Consider the following 18,340-nt stretch of genomic DNA (forward strand, 5'->3'; position numbering starts at 1 on the left):
TGAAGTTTGATTTGTCTAGGGTTTGGAGTTTCCCATTTTAAAGTTTAATGCAGTCCTCTTTAGCCATTATAAAGGAGAAACTAAAGATCTGTGCAAGTTTCTTGTGTCAACCCTAAGATATAAATTCTTCAGAAATGACCAGAGCAACAAAATGAACTCTTCGTGGATAGACCTAGCAAATAGCTTCCCACACATGGTCTATGAGGTATAACCCCTATTACACATGAAACAAATTTCCATTTATTATAAGTGTTTTATTCAAATCATATAAACCATTACATGAATTTCTCTCCAAGAAATTTACAATTATTTCATGTATGTAAGTTAGACTCCTTATTCTATAGATACTGAAGTATAAAAAAAAATTTCTAGTAAAGGTTAATTATGTTTGATTTATTTTGAGTTAAAAGTATGTCATCATTTAGAAATATACATTTAAGGCCACGGATGCTTTGGTTATTAAAAAACCCAAGCAAAGAAATCCATCAGTTCACCTACACAATTTAAAACTAATTTGGTTTTTCTTCATACTATAAATTAATACTATCTATAATCACTGATATGTAAAATATTTAATGATAATCTAAGAACAAAATTGACAAGCTATGAGATCTACATTTTCTATGTGAACTATCAATAATTACCCCAACTATATCTCTTCCAAATTCTATTTTGCTTGTATTGATCATTTGCAGAAACAAAGCCTGAGAGAAAGCTGGCCTTGGTGTCAGGAAGATCTGAATTTGCTTCTGACATAAACTGGTTATATGAGTTAACATCTCACTTAATACTTCAGTTTCCCAGGCAACTCTAATATTATACATTGCAAAACAGTTGTTGATCTGCATTGGTAGAGGAAACTTACTCATAAGGAGTTCCCTGTACTGATAAAATTATAATCTAGGCCAAAGAAAAAGTCACTCATTACCATGTGGCTTAGAATAATGGTTTTACTAAAGAAATAGAACATTTGTTTGAAGGGAAATACAACTGTTTGCCCAAAATACCAAAAAAAAAAAAATTAAGCTATTTTTTCAGATTACTATATTAAATTTCTCTCTAGTTTTTTAAAAACATGAGATATTTTCAATTTCACTCCATCTCAGGGTTGTTCTTGAAGAGATACTCTGCCTATAATAGAAGTAGAAATAAAACATTAGCCATTTTCAAAACATTTCTTATGAGATACATTTTTGTACAATTAACATTTGGAATTTTATGACAAAAACAAAAATTTTATAACATGCTACACAAGTTGTTAAATATATTTAAGACTCTAAACCAAATTATAACAAACATTTCTCCATATTAATTAATTCAGATTTTTTGTTTTCAATCAAAATACCTTCAGTGTATGATATATGTTCTATGGAGGACATTTCCATCACAAAAACTGATAAAGTGAATGGGTTAAAGACATCCTTTATGTAGGTACATAAACAAAATCAGAGATCTTTTTTCTATCATCTATTTTCTTCTTCTTCTTTTTTTTACTTAATGTATTTTATTTTTTTCCACTTACATGTGAAGATAATTTTAAACATTCATCTTTGTAAGGTGTTGAGCTCCAATTTTTTTCCTGCCCTCCCCTGCCCCCTTCCTAAGACAGCAAGTAATCCCATGTTATATATGTGCAATTGTTCTAAAATCCATTTTCAAGAGGGTATTTTTTGAAAATTAACTTTTTCCTTACCAGAAAATCAACAGGATCATCTGGTCTGACCTTACAACATTCATTCAGGCCTCGCATGAGGGTCGGCATCACATTGGTCATTAAATAGTTTCTAAGTGGAACAGACTGTGCCTCCAGTAATTCTCTTTCTTCTCTTTTTACTTCCTCTAGTCGTTTACTCTGTAAGGAGAATATTTAAGGAAGAAACTCAACGAAGTATCAAATATCAATGAATACAAATTACCCTTCTAGACCTTGGAGGGTGTGGGAGACTATAGTGCCTGTTTTAGACTGTGCACAGATGCACCCCCACTTTGGGGAAGATGGGAGGGAGAGGAAGAAAGGAGGAGACAGAGCTTGGCTTCTCTCTCTTCTTGGAAGCAGCATTTCCTTTTTCTCTTCCTATCCATACTTGAGAAGTGCTCCAAAGCACAATGACAGAATAATGAAACAGAATAATGAAATTGAAATAAGGAAGTCTGAGGTTCAAATATGGCCTCAACACTGGTTAGCCATGAGGTAGAAAAGAAATAAGCCACTGTATCTGGAATCAGATGACCTAGTTTCAAAATCTAACTTGGTTACTTATTATCTAAGTGACCTTGTACTAAAGCACTTACAATCTCTTGGCCTCAGTTTCCTTATCTATAAAATAGGAAAATCACATCATATTACCTCACAGGGTGATTGTGAGGATCTGTAAGCCTTACTGAATGATGTTTGCTAGTATTTTCTGCAATGAACATTGTAAATTATCTACCTTCCTTAGATGCTCCCATGCTGTGCAGACTCCTCTAAGATTAATGCAAATCGTCAGATCTTTTCACTGCTTTCCCTCCATTTACTACTGTCATTCACCCCAATTTTATACCAAGTCACAGTTAAAATGATAATGAATCCCAGATATTCTATAATAATACAAACTTCAAGGTTGGTTGACTTATATATGAGTTTATAATACTAATGACAAATCTATCAATCAACAAGCATCTATCAAGTGCCTATTATATACCAGGCACTGTGGTAGGCCTGTGGGGATATAAAGACAAAAATGAAAAAAATCCTGCCTTTAGGGAGAGCATATTCTATCAGAAAAGACCACGTGTACATCTGTAAATAAATATATACAAATTTGGTACAAATTGTTAATTTGATGTGGGAAGTTATTACCAGCTTGAGGTAGGGTAGAATAAGGTGGGAATTTTTTTAAAAGCCTCATTGATAAATGGATGTTTTTAAAATGCAAAGCTAAAGTATAAAAATATCAATGATATTAAACTTAAGTGTGGTAGAGAACAATAAAGAAAACACAGTTTTTGAATTGTACAAGGCAGGAACTCTGAAAAGGTTCCTTACTTAAGGCTCAGTATGATTGATTTAACCCTACAACAAGATATTAACTCAATGGAATTGATGAGATAATTGGTTCCTTAGTGTAATATGAGTATTTAAGAGGTCAGAGTCAGACCTAAGTCAGAGCAGAGACTGACTAGATAGGAGCAGAGACTGAGATGTGCAGACTGCTGACTGGCTGACTGACTGAGACTGCTGACACAGACTGGGAGACTTAAGGAAACAATAAAGACTTTGGACTTTATCCTGACTATTCTTGTTGTAATTATTCTGCTGAGATCAAGGCTGGTCTGAAGGCCCTCCAGAAAGCTAGTTAGAACATTACACTGAATGTCCATCTTCATCTTCTTTAGGCATTTATCCTTATGCTACCTTAAAAAAAATTCCTGAGGGAGAAATTATATAGTACATAGGCATCAATAGCTTTAATTATGGATCCACAATTCTATTCACAAAATGTTTCTTTATCATTATACCTCTCAAGTTTTTCTGTTTGCTATTTCTTAAGGTTTTCTATATAAACTGACTCTAAAATAGACTAGATCTCCAGCATTATATCTCACTATTTCTCAACATATCTTTTCCTCTAATTAGGATGGTTTCTCTGATGGTCCCTTCACATTATGCTAAATTCCAGCCCCTTGTCTTTGTTCATACTATTCTCCCACAACTGAAAAAATTTCTATTTGTTTAGAGGTAGCACAGTAAAAATGTTTGTAGCAGCACTTTTTGTAGTGGCCAAGAACTGGAAAATGAGTGGACGCTCATCAGCTGGGGAATGGCTGAATAAGTTATGATATATGAATGTAATGGAATATTATTATTTTATAAGAAACTATCAGCAGGATGATTTCAGAGAGGTCTGGAGAGACTTACATGAACGATGCTAAGAACCTAGAGAACATTGTACACAGCAATAACAAGATTATGCAATGATCGATTCTGATGGATGTGGATCTTTTCAACAATGAGGTGATTCAGGCCAATACCAATAAACTTGTGATGGACAGAGTCATCTGTACCCAGAGAGAGAGGGCTGTAGGGACTGAATGTGGATCATAACATGGTATTTTCACTTCTTTTGTTGTTGTTTGCTTGCTTTTTGTTTTCTTTCTCATTTTTCCCTCTTTTTTGATCTGATTTTTCTTGTGCAACATAATATATGTGGAAGTATATATAGAAGAATTACACATGTTTAACAAATATAATCATCTGCTGACTAGCAAAGGAGATTGGGTGAAAGGAGGGAGAAAAACTTGGAACACAAGGTTTTGTCAAGGGCAAATGTTGAAAACTATCTTTGCATATATTTTAAAAATAAGAAGCTCTTATTAATTTTTTTTTTTTGAAAAGGTAGCACAGTATCCTGGAAAAAGGAATAGGCTTGGCATTAGGAGGGACCTAGTTTTGAATTCTGACCCTGGTACATATAAGGTGGATATCCTGGATACTTCATCTAACTTTTCTGAATCTCATTTTTTCTCATATGTAAAACAGGGATAATTCCTCTGTCACCTAACTCAGAGGGGCTGCTGTGAAGATCAAATGAAAATAGCTATGCAAAGTGCTTTGCAAACCTTAAAGCAATATATGTGTCAACTATTAATTTGTTATTATTCTTCTCTGCCTATCCAAATATTATCCACTTTTCAAGGTTTACCTTCCACATGCAGCTGATAGCTCCAGGTGATAATGATTTTATATCTTTTTTCTGCAAATTCCTACTACAATTATACTCGACAGTTAAGTCAGGGGATCATAGATCAGAAGCTGAACATTTCACAGGCCACTCACTTCAACCCCTATGTATTTTATAGGTGAAGAAAATAAGGCCCAATAAGGTTAAGTAGCAGTCAGAATTTGAACCCGTCTTCTGAATCCAGAAAAAAAGTATTTATTTTTCATATGTGTATAACCTATCACCAAAAATAAACTGTATAGGACAGGGGATTTTTATAAACTGTAAAGCGTCATATAGGTGTGAGTTATTATTTATTCATATGTTTGATTCTAAAGCTTGGCATAGGTCTCAACATCTCTGAAGCATTTCCTTCAAAACAACTTTGTGCAGGTTTAAGTTGTTATTATCTTCACTTCACAGAAAAGGAAACTGAATCTAAGAGTGGAACTATTATGCTAAAGGCCACACAATCTTATTCATCCAATAAGCATTTATTAAGCACCTACTATGTGCTAGATCCTATGCTAGGGATTGGACAAAAACAAAATCCAACCAGAGGGGAGGTAATGTGTTCCAGATCTGGGACACAGTCTCTCAAAGTCATAGAGTTATATTATGGAAAATGGAATTGGTGAACAAGAACAGGCTACTCTTGACAAATGCAATCTGCATGAAGGAGAAGAATAGGCATGGAAGAGTAGGCTGATGCCTAATTGTGAAAGGCTTTAAATACCAAATAGAGAAGACTGTATTCAATCCTAGAGGCACAAGGAAATTATTGGAACTTCTTGTAAAGGAGAGTGACATAGATCTATGTTATAAGATAATTACTTTGGGCTAAGAGACCAATTAAGTAAAATTAGGTAAAAAGCCCTGACCTAGAGTAATGGCTATGTGAATGAAGAAAGTTGTTAGATGTGAGAGACATTGTGCAGGTAGAAATAATAATATTTGGCAACTGATTGGCTGAGGGAAAGGGAAGGCTCTAAAGTTGCAAGCCTCAGTGAATGGAAGTGCTTTCAACAGAAGTAAATCAGAAGAAGGAAGAGTTCAGAAGGTTAGATGATGAGCTTTGTTTTAGACATGGAAACTTTGATTTGCCTAAGTGACATCAATATCTCCATCAATTTTGGATATATATGTGTGTGTGTGTGTGTGTGTGTGTGTGTGTGTGTGTGTTAAGGCAGCTGGAAATATAGGTACAGTACTCAAGAGAGTGAATAGAATTTTCTATATCTGCATATATCTTTATCTACATGGATATATATATTTATATATATATGTGTGTGTGTATATATATATATATATGCACATGATATACATACATATATACATATATATCTGATATTTATGTGCATGACTGGGAGTCATCTACATCTACTTTGCCATTGAGCTGATAAGATCACATAGCTAGGAAAGGACTCAGGATATAGTGCTATACCATACTCAGAGATTAAGCAGAGATTAAGAGAAGAGTGACATTATTACCCACAGGGAAGTAGGACAAAAATTAATAGTACCATCTAGCCCCTTTCAGTCTTGTTCCTGATCTAAGAGATAATAAGAGATGTTTGGGAATAAAAAAGAAATACTGAATGGAATTTCTCTAAGTCAAAGAACTTAATGAACCTTTGGTATAGCAGTATAAGACAAAAAGTTCAAAACAGAAGCTTAAGCACTCTGATTCTATGAGATGACTTCTGATCTATCCACTATACCACATAGAAGAAAAGGCAGTTAAAAGCTGAAGGTACACAAACAACAAAAGAAGATTAGTAGCAGAGACATCAAGCAGAAAAGAAAGAAGACCTTAACATGAAAGAGTAGCTCATAGCCTGATGATATTACCAAAAACATTTTCAGCTCTGTTGAAGAAGCAAGTAGTAACATTTGAGCAAGAAAAGCACTGCAGAAGAGATGCTACTTTAACAGTAAGACTTAATTACATATAACTTCTGATCACTGGTGATCCAGGGCCTCTTTAGTTCTTTGTGTATGCCCTTCATGTATGTTCCCCTTTTATGACTATTTCTCACCCACAATGTTTCCTGAATTTGTCCTTTCTCCCAAGAGAAGAATTATATCTATGGGAGAGTGTACCCTTGTGTGTATAAGGAGTTTTTCCACTTATTTTGCTATTCTTTTAATTCTTTTGCTTTGAGTTTGTGACTTCTAGTTGGTTGTTAAAGGAACACATTTGTTTCTCTAAATCATTACTGTTTAGAGAAATGCAAATTAAAATAGCTGTGAGGTAGCACTTCAAACCTCTTAGATTGGCTAAAATGACAGGAAAAGATAATGATAAATGCTGGAGGGGGATATGGGAAAACTGGACGCTCATGAATTATTGGTGGAGTTGTGAAATGATCCAACCATTCTGCAGATCATACCCTTTGATCCAGCAGTCATTTCTGGGTCTGTATGCCAAACAGATCATAGAAGAGGGGAAAGGACCCACTTGTGCAAAATGTTTGTAGCAGCTTTTTTTGTAGCGGCAAAGAACTGGAAATTGAGTAGATGTCCATAAGTTGGGGAATGGCTGAATAAGTTATGGTATATGAATATAATGGAATAAGAAATGGTCAGCAGGCTGATTTCAGAAAGGTTTGGAAAGACTTACATGAACTAAGCTAAGTGAAGTGGGTATATAGCAACAATAAGATTATATGTTGATCATTTGTGATGAATTGGCTCTTTTCAACAATGAAGTGATTCAGGCCAAATCCAATAGACTTGTGATGGGGAGAGCCATCTGCATACAGAGAGAGGACTATGGAGACTGGGGGATCACAACATAGTAGTTCCACCTTTTTGTTGTTGTTTGTTTGCTTGTTTTTTTTCTTTCTTTTGTTTTATTTTTTTCTTTTTTGATCTGATTTTTCTTGTGCAGCATTATAAATGCAGAAATTATGTTTAGAGTAACTGCACGTTTAATCTATATTGGATTGCTTGTTGTCTAGGGGAGGGGAGAGGTGGAGAAGGAGGGAGAAAAATTTGGAACACAAGGTTTTGCAAGGGTGAATGTTGGAAAAGTTTTGCAAGTATTTTGAAAAATAAAAAGCTATTATTAAAAAAAAAAAGGATTGATGAGCAGGCTGATTACAGAAAAGCATGGAAAGACTTACACAATGTTAAGTGAAGTAAGCAGAACCAAGAGAACATTACACACAACTACAACAAAATTATGTGATGATCAACTGTGATGAACTTGGTTCTTTTCAACAAGAAGTTGATTCAAGGCAACTCTAATAGATGTTATGAAAAGAGCCATTCGCATCTGGACAGGACTATGGATATTGTATGTGGTTCAAAGCATAGTATTTTCACCTTTTTGTTGTTGTTTGTCTGCTTTTTTTTTCTTTCTCATGTTTTTTTTCCCTTTTGGTCTACTTTTTTCTTGTGCAGCATAAGAGAATGTGGAAACATGCGTAGAAGAATTGCACATATTTAATATATTGCTTTCTAGGGGAAGAGAGAGAAGAAGAAAGGAAGGAAAATTTGGAAGACAAAGTTTTGCAAAGGTGAATGTTGAAAACTATCTTTGCATGTATTTGAAAAAATAAAATACTTTTAATTTTAAAAAAAGAAAATCTGATTCAAAAAAAAGAAAAGAAACACATTTGTGTGAGCTCATACATAAGCAATATTGTAAAAAGCTTTGAACTTAGAATGAAGAAGAGTCTCAACAGTAGCATGTGAAAACGTACAAAGGTTACACAGCAATGGCTCAAACATAGGTCTTCTGACTCAGTATGTAGCACTCTTTATTCTTAGCACATTCTCTTAGCAGCCATTTCTTGACTAATCCATTTTAATTATCTCCTATATAACATTTTCTTCACAACATCTTAGAGTATAGAAAGGACACTCAATAAATGCCTGATTAATATAGGGAACTGATTTAAATTTATAACAAAATTATTCCCCCAATGATATGGCCAAGAGATATGAATAGGAACTCTTCAGGAAAGAAAGTCAAAGCTATCAATAATAATCATAGAAAAAAATGTTTTAAATCACTAATAATTAGAAAATACAAATTACAACTCCAGCATTCTACCTCATACCTATAAGACTGACAAAGCTGACAGAAAAAAGGAAAATAGATTAAAATGGTGGAAGGGCTATGGGCAAACAGATCCATTTATGCAGTTTGATGCAAGTGTGAACTGTTTCAACCAATCTGGAAAGCAATTTGAAATTATGTTCCCACAGTATTAAAATACCCTTCAACACAGAGATTAGTTCTATATTTCAAAGACCACACCAAAAAAATTAATAAAGGGAATACCTATAAAGTAGGGAATGGTAAATATATATATGGTATATGAATGTAATGGAATATTATTATTCCATAAAAATAAGAAATGGATTCAAAGAAAACTGAGAAGACTTTATGGTATGTTACAGAGTTAAGTGAGTAGAATCAAAAGAACAATTTAAATAATCACTACAACATTCTAAAAGAAAATAACTTTGAAAGACTTAAGAATTCTGATCAAAATAATATCACCACTAAGAATAATGAAGACTTCAGTATATATCCTATGTTTTGGTAGAAAGAATGGGAATCTCTAGGCATGTACAGCAATGAGATACTTTCAGATATAATCACTGAGTGAATGAGTTTTTTGTGATTAAAACTATTTGTTTCAAGAGGAGAGTGGTGACAGGGTTGTGACAAAGATACAAAAGAAAAAGAATGCTATTGAAACATTTAAAACATCAACAAAATAGAGGGATTCATAGATTTTATCAATCTTCTTTTTCTATACCTTATGAAGATACTCATGTTTACTAATGTTTAAATTCACAATGAAAAATTGAAATAAAATCAGAGAAGTAGAAATACTATACATATCTTTTATAGATCACATATGATCAATGAGGAAATTATGAACAAAGGAGACAGAATTAAATGAGGACTCTAAAATATGTAGAATAAGTGGGTTAAAGAACAAATCATAGAAACAACACATAATTATATTAAAGAAAAATGGTAATCATGAGACAACCAAAATGTGTGACATGTAGCTAAAACAGTCCTTCTGGGGAAAATTTATCTTTCTTAACACTTGAAAAAAATCAAGTAGAGAAAGAGATGATGAATACATCAACTGAAACATCTGACTACATCATCTGCATAAGCAACTGAAACAAAACAAAACAAAGCTAGACCACCAAATTAATATCCCCAAAAGAGCACAATAATTAGAACGTCAATGAAGAAATGAAATGGAAAATTAAAAAAATGATAAAGTTGGAAAAAAATTTTAAAGATCAAAATAAACAAATTTCTAACAAATTCACATATGAAAGACAACTATACTAGCAAAATAAAAATGAAAAGAGAAATTAGCAATAATGAAGAAAATTAAATGAAAATTTCAGATACTATTATATGCCCAATTGAAGAAGGGACCCCAAGACTCTAAAACTCCTTGAAGGAGAAAATCTCCTCCAACTCTACCTCAGTGAGGGACCCTGACCAAGGGAAACAACACAAACAGTTTTATTCTGTTATCTAGCAAAAGAATTCCAACTCTATTCAAATTCCAGCTCAAGCTGAATGAGCCAACTTGGGACTCCACTCAAGAGCCCCCTTCAGCTTGTAGCCAAAGCTCCTATTATAAAAGAGCCAATCTAAAATCCTTTCTTTGTAGAGGTTCTAAACATGCTATGCTATGCCATGCCATGCCAAGGAAACCTCTGCCCCCTGGAATAATAGTCTTTTCCAGTGTTATCCTCTCTTTACCCTCCCTATTTCCTTAATCAGAGTTTATGTCTCTCTGTCAGGATTTCTAACCTTACTCCCCAATCCCTATAATTAAATTTCTTTTATCAACCTAGGTTTTCAGGTCTGTAAATTCCTTTATAGAGAATTTCTGTGCCGCCAGAAGGGAGTTCCCCAAAACTCCATATCCTTGCACCAAATCCCAAGAGGGTATAAGGAAGTCGAACCTCTCCATTTGGTTCCCTGAACCCCAAACCTGCACTAGACCTTATCATTTAACACCCTGACACCAGAAACCCTAATCTCATTTTGGTTCCCTCCGAGAGGGAACCCCCAAATCTAAACCTCATCATATTTTGGTTTCCTGACTGAACGGAACCCCGAAAAATTAGACATCTTCATCGGTGATTGAACAGAACCCCAAAACTCTGGACATTCAGAACCATGTTAGGTTTTGAGCTGTTGGAGCAGTATTCTCCCAGAGAGAATACCTGCGTTCTCTCACAAACGGCCTTCTTTTGTCTCATTCTCTGTCTCTAGAGATGTCCAAACACATGAGAGATGCTGCAAGAATTTGGGAAAACTAAAGCTTTTACCTGTCCACAATCTTGAAACACCTCTGCCTCTAAAAATCCTTCCTTGAGCAGATAGATATACTTGGCTTGACAAAACTCCCCTAACTGGAAAGCTTAAGATACTTAGGTTTTGCTGGAAAGGAATAAAACTCCCTCTGCCCAGCCCCTCCAGAGACAAAGGACCTTCCTTTGCATCTCAAGGCACTCCTAAACTCATTTTTTCTCCTACCAGACCTGAATCCTGGGCCTTTAAGCTTTTCCAGGACTCTGCTTTTAAAGCCCTGCCCTCAGGCAGAAACTGTGAGAAATGAGAGTGTCTCTTTAAGAAAGCTAAGCACTCCTCCAGACCAAGGAAACACATGGCCATTCTGGGGACCCCTCTTGGGGGTCTGAGGCCTGCACTCTCTTTGATCTGTCCTGAGGAGATAAATGAAGAAACTTAACAGAAGCAAAGTTTGAGCCCTTCTCCCACTCTACTGTTACATACAATTCCTGGGGGTCTTTAATGATCAGACTGTGGCCACAAGGAGAAAGGTCATGGAATTAAAGCGAGCTTTGGAGACATCTCTCTACCCTTGACTGCTATTCCAGGGAACTATAGGGGTTGAGTAGTCTTTTTCATGTCTTGCTCTCCCAGCAAGATTTTGGGGTTTGGTCGGCTCCCCCTCCCTCAAGTCCTAATGTGGAATCAACAGAGGAACTCTTGCTATTCGGGAAGTAGCCGGGTAATATTGCATTTCTTTCTCCCTCACTCTCCTTGGCTACTCTGGTCTTTCCTTCCCCTCCCCCACAGAATGGGGATTGAAGAGAAACTCAAAGCCTGTTTCAGAACTCTCCTATATAACCTGTCATTTAAATGCTCCTAATCCTGTCCCTGTGTGGAATAGAGAGAGATAAGGTGAAGAACACACAGGAATGTATGAATTCTTTTTCTGTATTTTATTTTCATTATTTCTGTGTTTCCCCTGTGACCTGTATAATATGTGCAGGCTCATATTTACTTGAGCCTTGGCTAGCTATAAACATATTTACTTAAGCTGAGCTGATGACATTTATCAGTATTTGACATTTATTGATATTTAGTCTATTAGCTGGACCACTATCTGCTTGATTAAGCCTGAAGGCCTGATTTTCTGTTTCCTAGAAATCAGGCAATTTTGGGGAAACAGAAACCTTCCATTCCAATCTCTCCAAGTAGCAACAACCAATTAGATGCCTCCCCCTCCCCTTCTTAAGGCTCTCTTACTTGAGATGTAATCTCTTGTATAAAAGCTATATATCTTTACTACTTCTTTAGCTCTCCCACCAGGAGCTTTCTCTTTCTTATCTTATGATGGGAAGTTTTTAATAAACAACTTTTCTGCCTTCTACTGAGTGATGTCTAAATAGTCATTTTGGGTCAAGGTCTTCTACATCCCTCACATCCCCTTATTGGGGTACTATACAGTGGGGAGATTGGGGACTCAATCTTATCTTCTCAAATCTCTGGAAAAGTTTTCCACCAACTTTTAAATTAACAGAAGTTTACCTGCAATCTGGACAAGTAGGCCACTCCCCTCCCAGACCCTTTGTCTGGCTCTTAGAGGAGTCGCAGCTTCTAACCCTCTCAGGAAGCATGCTTGTCCCATACATTTTATTTTATTTCATATATTATTATTATTATTATTATTATTATTATCATTATTATAGCTTTTTATTTACAAGATATATGCATGAGTAATTTTTCAGCATTGACAATTGAAAAATCTTTTGTTCCAACTTTTCCTCTTCTTTCCTCCACCCTTTACCCCAGATGACAGGTTGACCAATACATGTTAAATATGTTAAAGTATAAGTTAAATACAATATATGTATACATGTCCATAAAGTTATTTTGCTATAGAAAAAGAATCGGACTTTTAAATAGTGTACAATTAGCCGAACAGGTAGTTTTCAGATAGAGGTTTCTATAGCAGGGAGCTACAGCTTGACACCCCAGGGCATGGTCGAAGCTGTCTGGAGCCTCTATGCTCAGTAAAATTTTTGCCTAGGGACTCTCATGGCATAAAACTCCTGCAAATTGACAAAAATTAAAGTTTTTTTTTTATCATATCTTTCTCTCTCTTAGGGACGCCTGTAGAGAATGGGAAAAGCTATAGAATTTGGAAAGCTTAGCTCCTGTTCCTACCTTTAGGCTATCTCTTAATGAAGAGACACTGGGCTTGAAAAATACCTCAATCTCAAAATTTGGAAACTTGAATTCTGATTAGATTAGCTGAAGGGGATCCAATCTCCCTCCACCCAACAACTCTCTGGAGTCAAAGGAGCCCTGGAAGGAGCCTTCTTTGCATCTTAAAAGTGTACTCTTAAAGTGCCTTCTTTTTTTCTTTCAAATCCTGGGACTGATACTGACTTCTGTCCTCAGGCAAAAGTAGAAGTAGAAATGCCCAGTAGAAGTATCTCCTCTGAAGCCAAAACTCTCCCAACCTAAGGAAAAACTTGGGACCCACCCCCCAACTTTTTCAGGGGTCTAAGGCCAATATACTAACGCCCAAACTGGAGGAGCCCATTTTGAGCCCTCAATGTTTCTCCGGTTCTGCTGTTACAAACAGCTGGTTTTTTTGTTTTGTTTTGTTTTTAACTCTCTCACCTGAATTAAAACTGAAACTCCTAGCTCTTTTCTTCTCCTCAGGGCAAGTTCTGCCTCTTAGGAAAGACACTCAGAGCAGAAGTGCCTTTTTAATGCAAATCCCTCCCAGACTTAGGCCGGGAATCCCAGAGGTTCCTGCTGTAGGTGTCACAGAAACTGTCTCCTCAGAGGCCCCAGTCCTTGTCCTGAGTTCAAGCAGGAGGAGCACTGGAGGAACTGCCTTTCCACCACAACAGCAAACACCACAGGAACCCCGTTGTGTCCTGCTCTCTGATAGGAATTTGGGGTTTAGCCCAGTTCCTCCTTCCACCAGACAGCTGAACACCTCATGGCCGATAAGATGGGTATACGACTGCTCTCTGACCCTCTGCTCTCTTCCACCCTTCTCCATAAGAGTGGGGATAATGGGAGGAAGGCTCAAGATCTTTGCCTAAACCATCTTGGTGATTTTATGGTGAGATTGAGGAATCAACTCTCTCTTCTCAACCCCCCAATAGGATTCTTTAAAAAAGCACAAACGTTTAGCACATTCAGTTAAGAGATTTGGAAAAGCTTAAACTGCATCCTTATCTTGATCTGCAGCCCTGACAGGCAGGGACACGCCCATCCCCAGACCTTGCCTCACAAAAAAAAAGTAGGGCTGTTTTTAATTTTAAAAGCTTCTTAACTGAAGAGGTCTAAAAATTAACCCTGGGATAGCCATTAACCCCAGGGATTCAGAGCATTAAAAAAAAAAAAAAAAGCCAATGGACATCAGTGGCTTATTAAACCTAATAGATATCAAGGCCTTCTGCCTAGCCTGATTCTCTAAGTCCAGACTACCCTTAATTCCTGCCACCCTGACTCCTCCCTCTCCCTCTCCCCCCAGGAGAAATTAGCTTTTTTGGAAATTGGAGTGAAAGGGTTAATTAAACTCTAAGTTACTTTTATTATAGACCAAGAACTTTTTGCTCCTCGCATTTTCTCTCCGTTTCTTTGGTATTCTGTATTGTTAGATATGCTGTTAGCATTCTTAAAGGCAGTCCACAGAAGGGACCTGATGCATTTCCTGCAAAAAGGCCCTATTCCTTAAGGTCCTCATTTCAACCCTGGAGGACACCCCACTTTTAATCTGCTCCTGAGATCTGTTCTCTCTAGGCTTCAAGCTTTGGATTTTCTACTTTCAGCCAGGAGAACATGGGATGACTGACTGAGGACAAATCTCCTTCTACTCTACCTAAGTGAGGGTCCCTGCCCAAGGGAAACAAGGCAAACAGTTTCACTCTGTTATCTAGCAAAAAAAATTCCAACTCTATTCAAGAAACTCATTCTATTCAAATTCCAGCTCAAGCTGAAACTGAGCTAGCAGATGAGCCAACTTGGGACTCCAACCACAAGCCCCCTTCAGCTTGTAGCCAAAGCTCCTATTATAAAAGAGCCAATCTAAAATTCTCTCTTTGCAGATGTTCTAAACATGCTATGCCATGCCAAGGAAACCTCTGCCCACTGGAATAATATTCTTTTCCAGTGTTATCCTCTCTTTACCCTCCCTATTTCCTTAATCAGCGTTTATGCCTCTCTGTCAGGACTTCTAACCTTACTCCCCAATCCCTATAATTAAACTTCTTTTTATCAAACTAAGTTTCAGGTCTGTAAATTCCTTTACTGAGAATCTGCACGGCCAGAAGGGAGTTCCCCAAAACTCCTTATCCTTGCGCCGAATCCCAAGATGGCGTAGGGGAACCAAACCTCTCCACTTGGTTCCCTGAATCCCAAACCTGCCACTAGAACTTATCATTTAACTCCCTGACCACCAGAAACCCTAATCTCATTTTGGTTCCCTAAATCTAAACCTTATCATTTGGTTCCCTACAAGAGGGAACCCCCAAACCTAAACCTCATCACAATTACATGTCAAAAGCAATGTGGTTACAAAAATATAAATGTCTCAATTAACAAAATGGAAAATAAAATAATGTGATCTCAGAGAGTTAAACTGATCAAGTTACAAAAAGTAATATTCATAAAATTAAGAAAGAAGACCACTAATCATATTCTTTCTCTGAGACAAATGTGATCCTGAGATCTCTAAACTATGGAGAGAAAAAAAGTAAAAAATAAACTTGAACAATTATATCTAAGGACTACAGATATACAAATGTAAAATAAAATACCAATGAGGAGGTTAGAGTAATATTTTTTTTAATGTTTTCACTATTCACTGTTGGGATTTATATAAAAAATGCTGAGATGATTTTGAAGGGGGAGGGGAACTGTTCCCTTTAAGATTATTAGGCTCCAAGGAGTCCAGACAGAACTCAAACCTTCCAGAATAAGAGAATCAACGCCCATAGAAATTCTAAATTCTCATTCAGTTGAGGAATCCTGATTTGATCTGTTCCAGCCCCCGACCTGTTCTGATCTGCTTGGGCTGTCCCAGCCCCCACTAAAGATACCCAGTATAACAGCTTCCTCCTACCCAAGTCTTTGCAGATGGACCTAGATAGTTCACTCAGCTGTCCGGATCCTTCTGCCCGCTGAGAAAGCATTCTCTCAGCGCCAGAACTCTATTTTCCCAATAGATCTGCCACTATAGAAGTCAATCTCTTGGCAAACTGATTTCTATTCAACAATAAACTTTCATTTTGCAACTAATAATTCAGGAATGAGTGAATTCTTTTATTCCTAAAACTTGTGGCTGATTTAAAGGGGATTCTTAACAACTCTCTTATTGCCACTAACCTCTTGACCACCAGGAATTGAGATTACTCAAACCGCATCAATTTCACTTTGGCAAAATTATAAATTCAATACAGCATATTAATACTACAATTAATAAAATTGATTAGATAAATAGATGTAGAAGATTCTAACCACCATAGCATTCATTTATGATAAAATGGCTAAAAAGACAGGAATTAAGTACCTTTCACTAAAATGATAATCCCCAAATGCATAGTGTTTAAATTTAACAATTCTAATGATTAACAATAGATTTTGTAAAGTTAACAGGAAAAAAAACTCTCCAAATGTAAAGAAAAGGAAATTTGAATCACATAAGACTATTCCATACCCTCTGCAAATTACAGAAAATAATGGAAAAAATTACTTGAAAAGTAAAGGAATTAAGGATGTAATACAATACATACTCTGAAAATATGAACCTACTCATCAATGAAAAAAAAAAGATAGATATTCCATAAAAGAGAGGCATTTGAAATATTTCTTTTTAAAAATGTGAGCAAATTATTTTCAAATACCCCATGGAAAGGAAACACAAAAAGATAAATACAGTTGTCAAAGAAAGCAACAAAATAAATTATTTGATTTTTAAACACTATTCAAAAGGAGACAGATATGTATAGAGAGAAAAAGACACATAAGAGAAATGACAGTAGTGTTTAAAAAAAAATCTATAAAAGTATCTGTTAAATAAAACAACTTACCCACTCCTCCCAACGAGCTATCTTTTCTGCTGTTTCAATGGCCTCCTTCTGCTCTCGCTCTGCCTCCTCTGCAACCTCCTTTGCTAAGCGTTCCTCTGCAGCTTTACGCTCTTCTTCTGCTTTTTCTTCATCTGTTAAACCATAATTTCGAGGCTTTCCAATAGCTTTGATAATCTGTCCAATGGCAAGTTTATTCTCAGGATGGTCAAATCTTCCTACATCTTTAAATTTTAGAGGCAAGGAAGAAATGGGTGAAATCATATTTCTGTCTATTATATGCATACTCAGATGTTGCTTGGCTTTGGGCAATATATTACAGAAGAATGACTGGCCTTCACTTATTTTTTGGTTCCTGAAACATTTACTGTTTCATGGTCCAAGGTATGGCACTTCATTTCTCCCTTCCTTTCTCCGAGCTATGGCAGGGGGACATCTTAAATCCTAAGATTTCATAAAAGTTTGTTAATATTGCATATAGTTAGTCCATATTTGTCAATATTTGTGAAAATAAGTAGCTTCTTTCAATTCTAGCTGTTATAATTCTTAATGGAGTTTCTCTTTTTTGTGATCACGTAAATTCCAGTTCCTTTTCAGTTTTATTTCTATACAATTTTTCTCACAATTTGAGCACTTACTATTGATTCAATAATAATGATTATGATGAAAACAATAATTTTAAGAGTCTACAAACTCTTTAGCTAATGGGTTTGAGGAAAGTAAAGATACCTCCATACCATTTAGGTAATGTCAATATCAACTAAAATAAGGAGTAAATAGGAACACATTCATTGCTATTATTAAAGCAAAAATTCTCCTAGAGCTTCTTATTTTAAAATCATCTTGGTAAGTGTAGTCAGTGTAGAGGATATTTCAAATAAGGCAGATCACAAGATTTTGTGGACAAAGCTAGAAAATGTCACTCCCTTAAACTCATCAAACAAAAGTCTATATAAAATAGGTATAGCTGTAGACATTTGTAGTTTAGCCATCACTCATCCTGAGTTTGTAAATGGGTTGATGAACTCAAATCCAGTCAAATAGAACTGGGTACTTTCTAATTTTTAAAGCCACTGACTACTCCACCAGTCTAAGATATAACTAATATAAAGTGAGTTAATTAATTATAACATGCAAAAAATGTAGATAAGTAAAAAAGTAAATTAAGAATTTATTTTTGTATCTCTAGTGTTGTCAAGAAGAAAAGGTTCCTCATTCTAATTGTAACATTTCATAGAATCAGATCTTTTCTTTTTTAACGTTTGAAGGGTCTT

The 18,340-nt window shown here is 35.8% G+C and overlaps 1 protein-coding gene across 2 annotated transcripts in view; it reads right to left on the reverse strand.

The window, feature by feature from the left end:
• Positions 1–233: 233 nt before the first annotated feature.
• Positions 234–18,340, reverse strand: part of AK7 (adenylate kinase 7) — a 102,210-nt gene continuing 84,103 nt past the window's right edge. Inside the window, exons 16-18 of one of the 2 annotated variants that reach the window (XM_051978427.1) lie at positions 17,070–17,290; positions 1,694–1,852; positions 234–1,131 (exon numbers count right to left, since the gene is read on the reverse strand). In XM_051978427.1, coding sequence (XP_051834387.1) covers positions 1,093–1,131; positions 1,694–1,852; positions 17,070–17,290 — 419 coding nt within the window. In that variant the 3' untranslated portion in view covers positions 234–1,092. The other variant, XM_051978425.1, reaches the window with a different exon arrangement.

The sequence above is a fragment of the Antechinus flavipes genome, chromosome 2 (assembly GCF_016432865.1).
Source record: "Antechinus flavipes isolate AdamAnt ecotype Samford, QLD, Australia chromosome 2, AdamAnt_v2, whole genome shotgun sequence".
Lineage (NCBI taxonomy): Eukaryota > Metazoa > Chordata > Mammalia > Dasyuromorphia > Dasyuridae > Antechinus > Antechinus flavipes.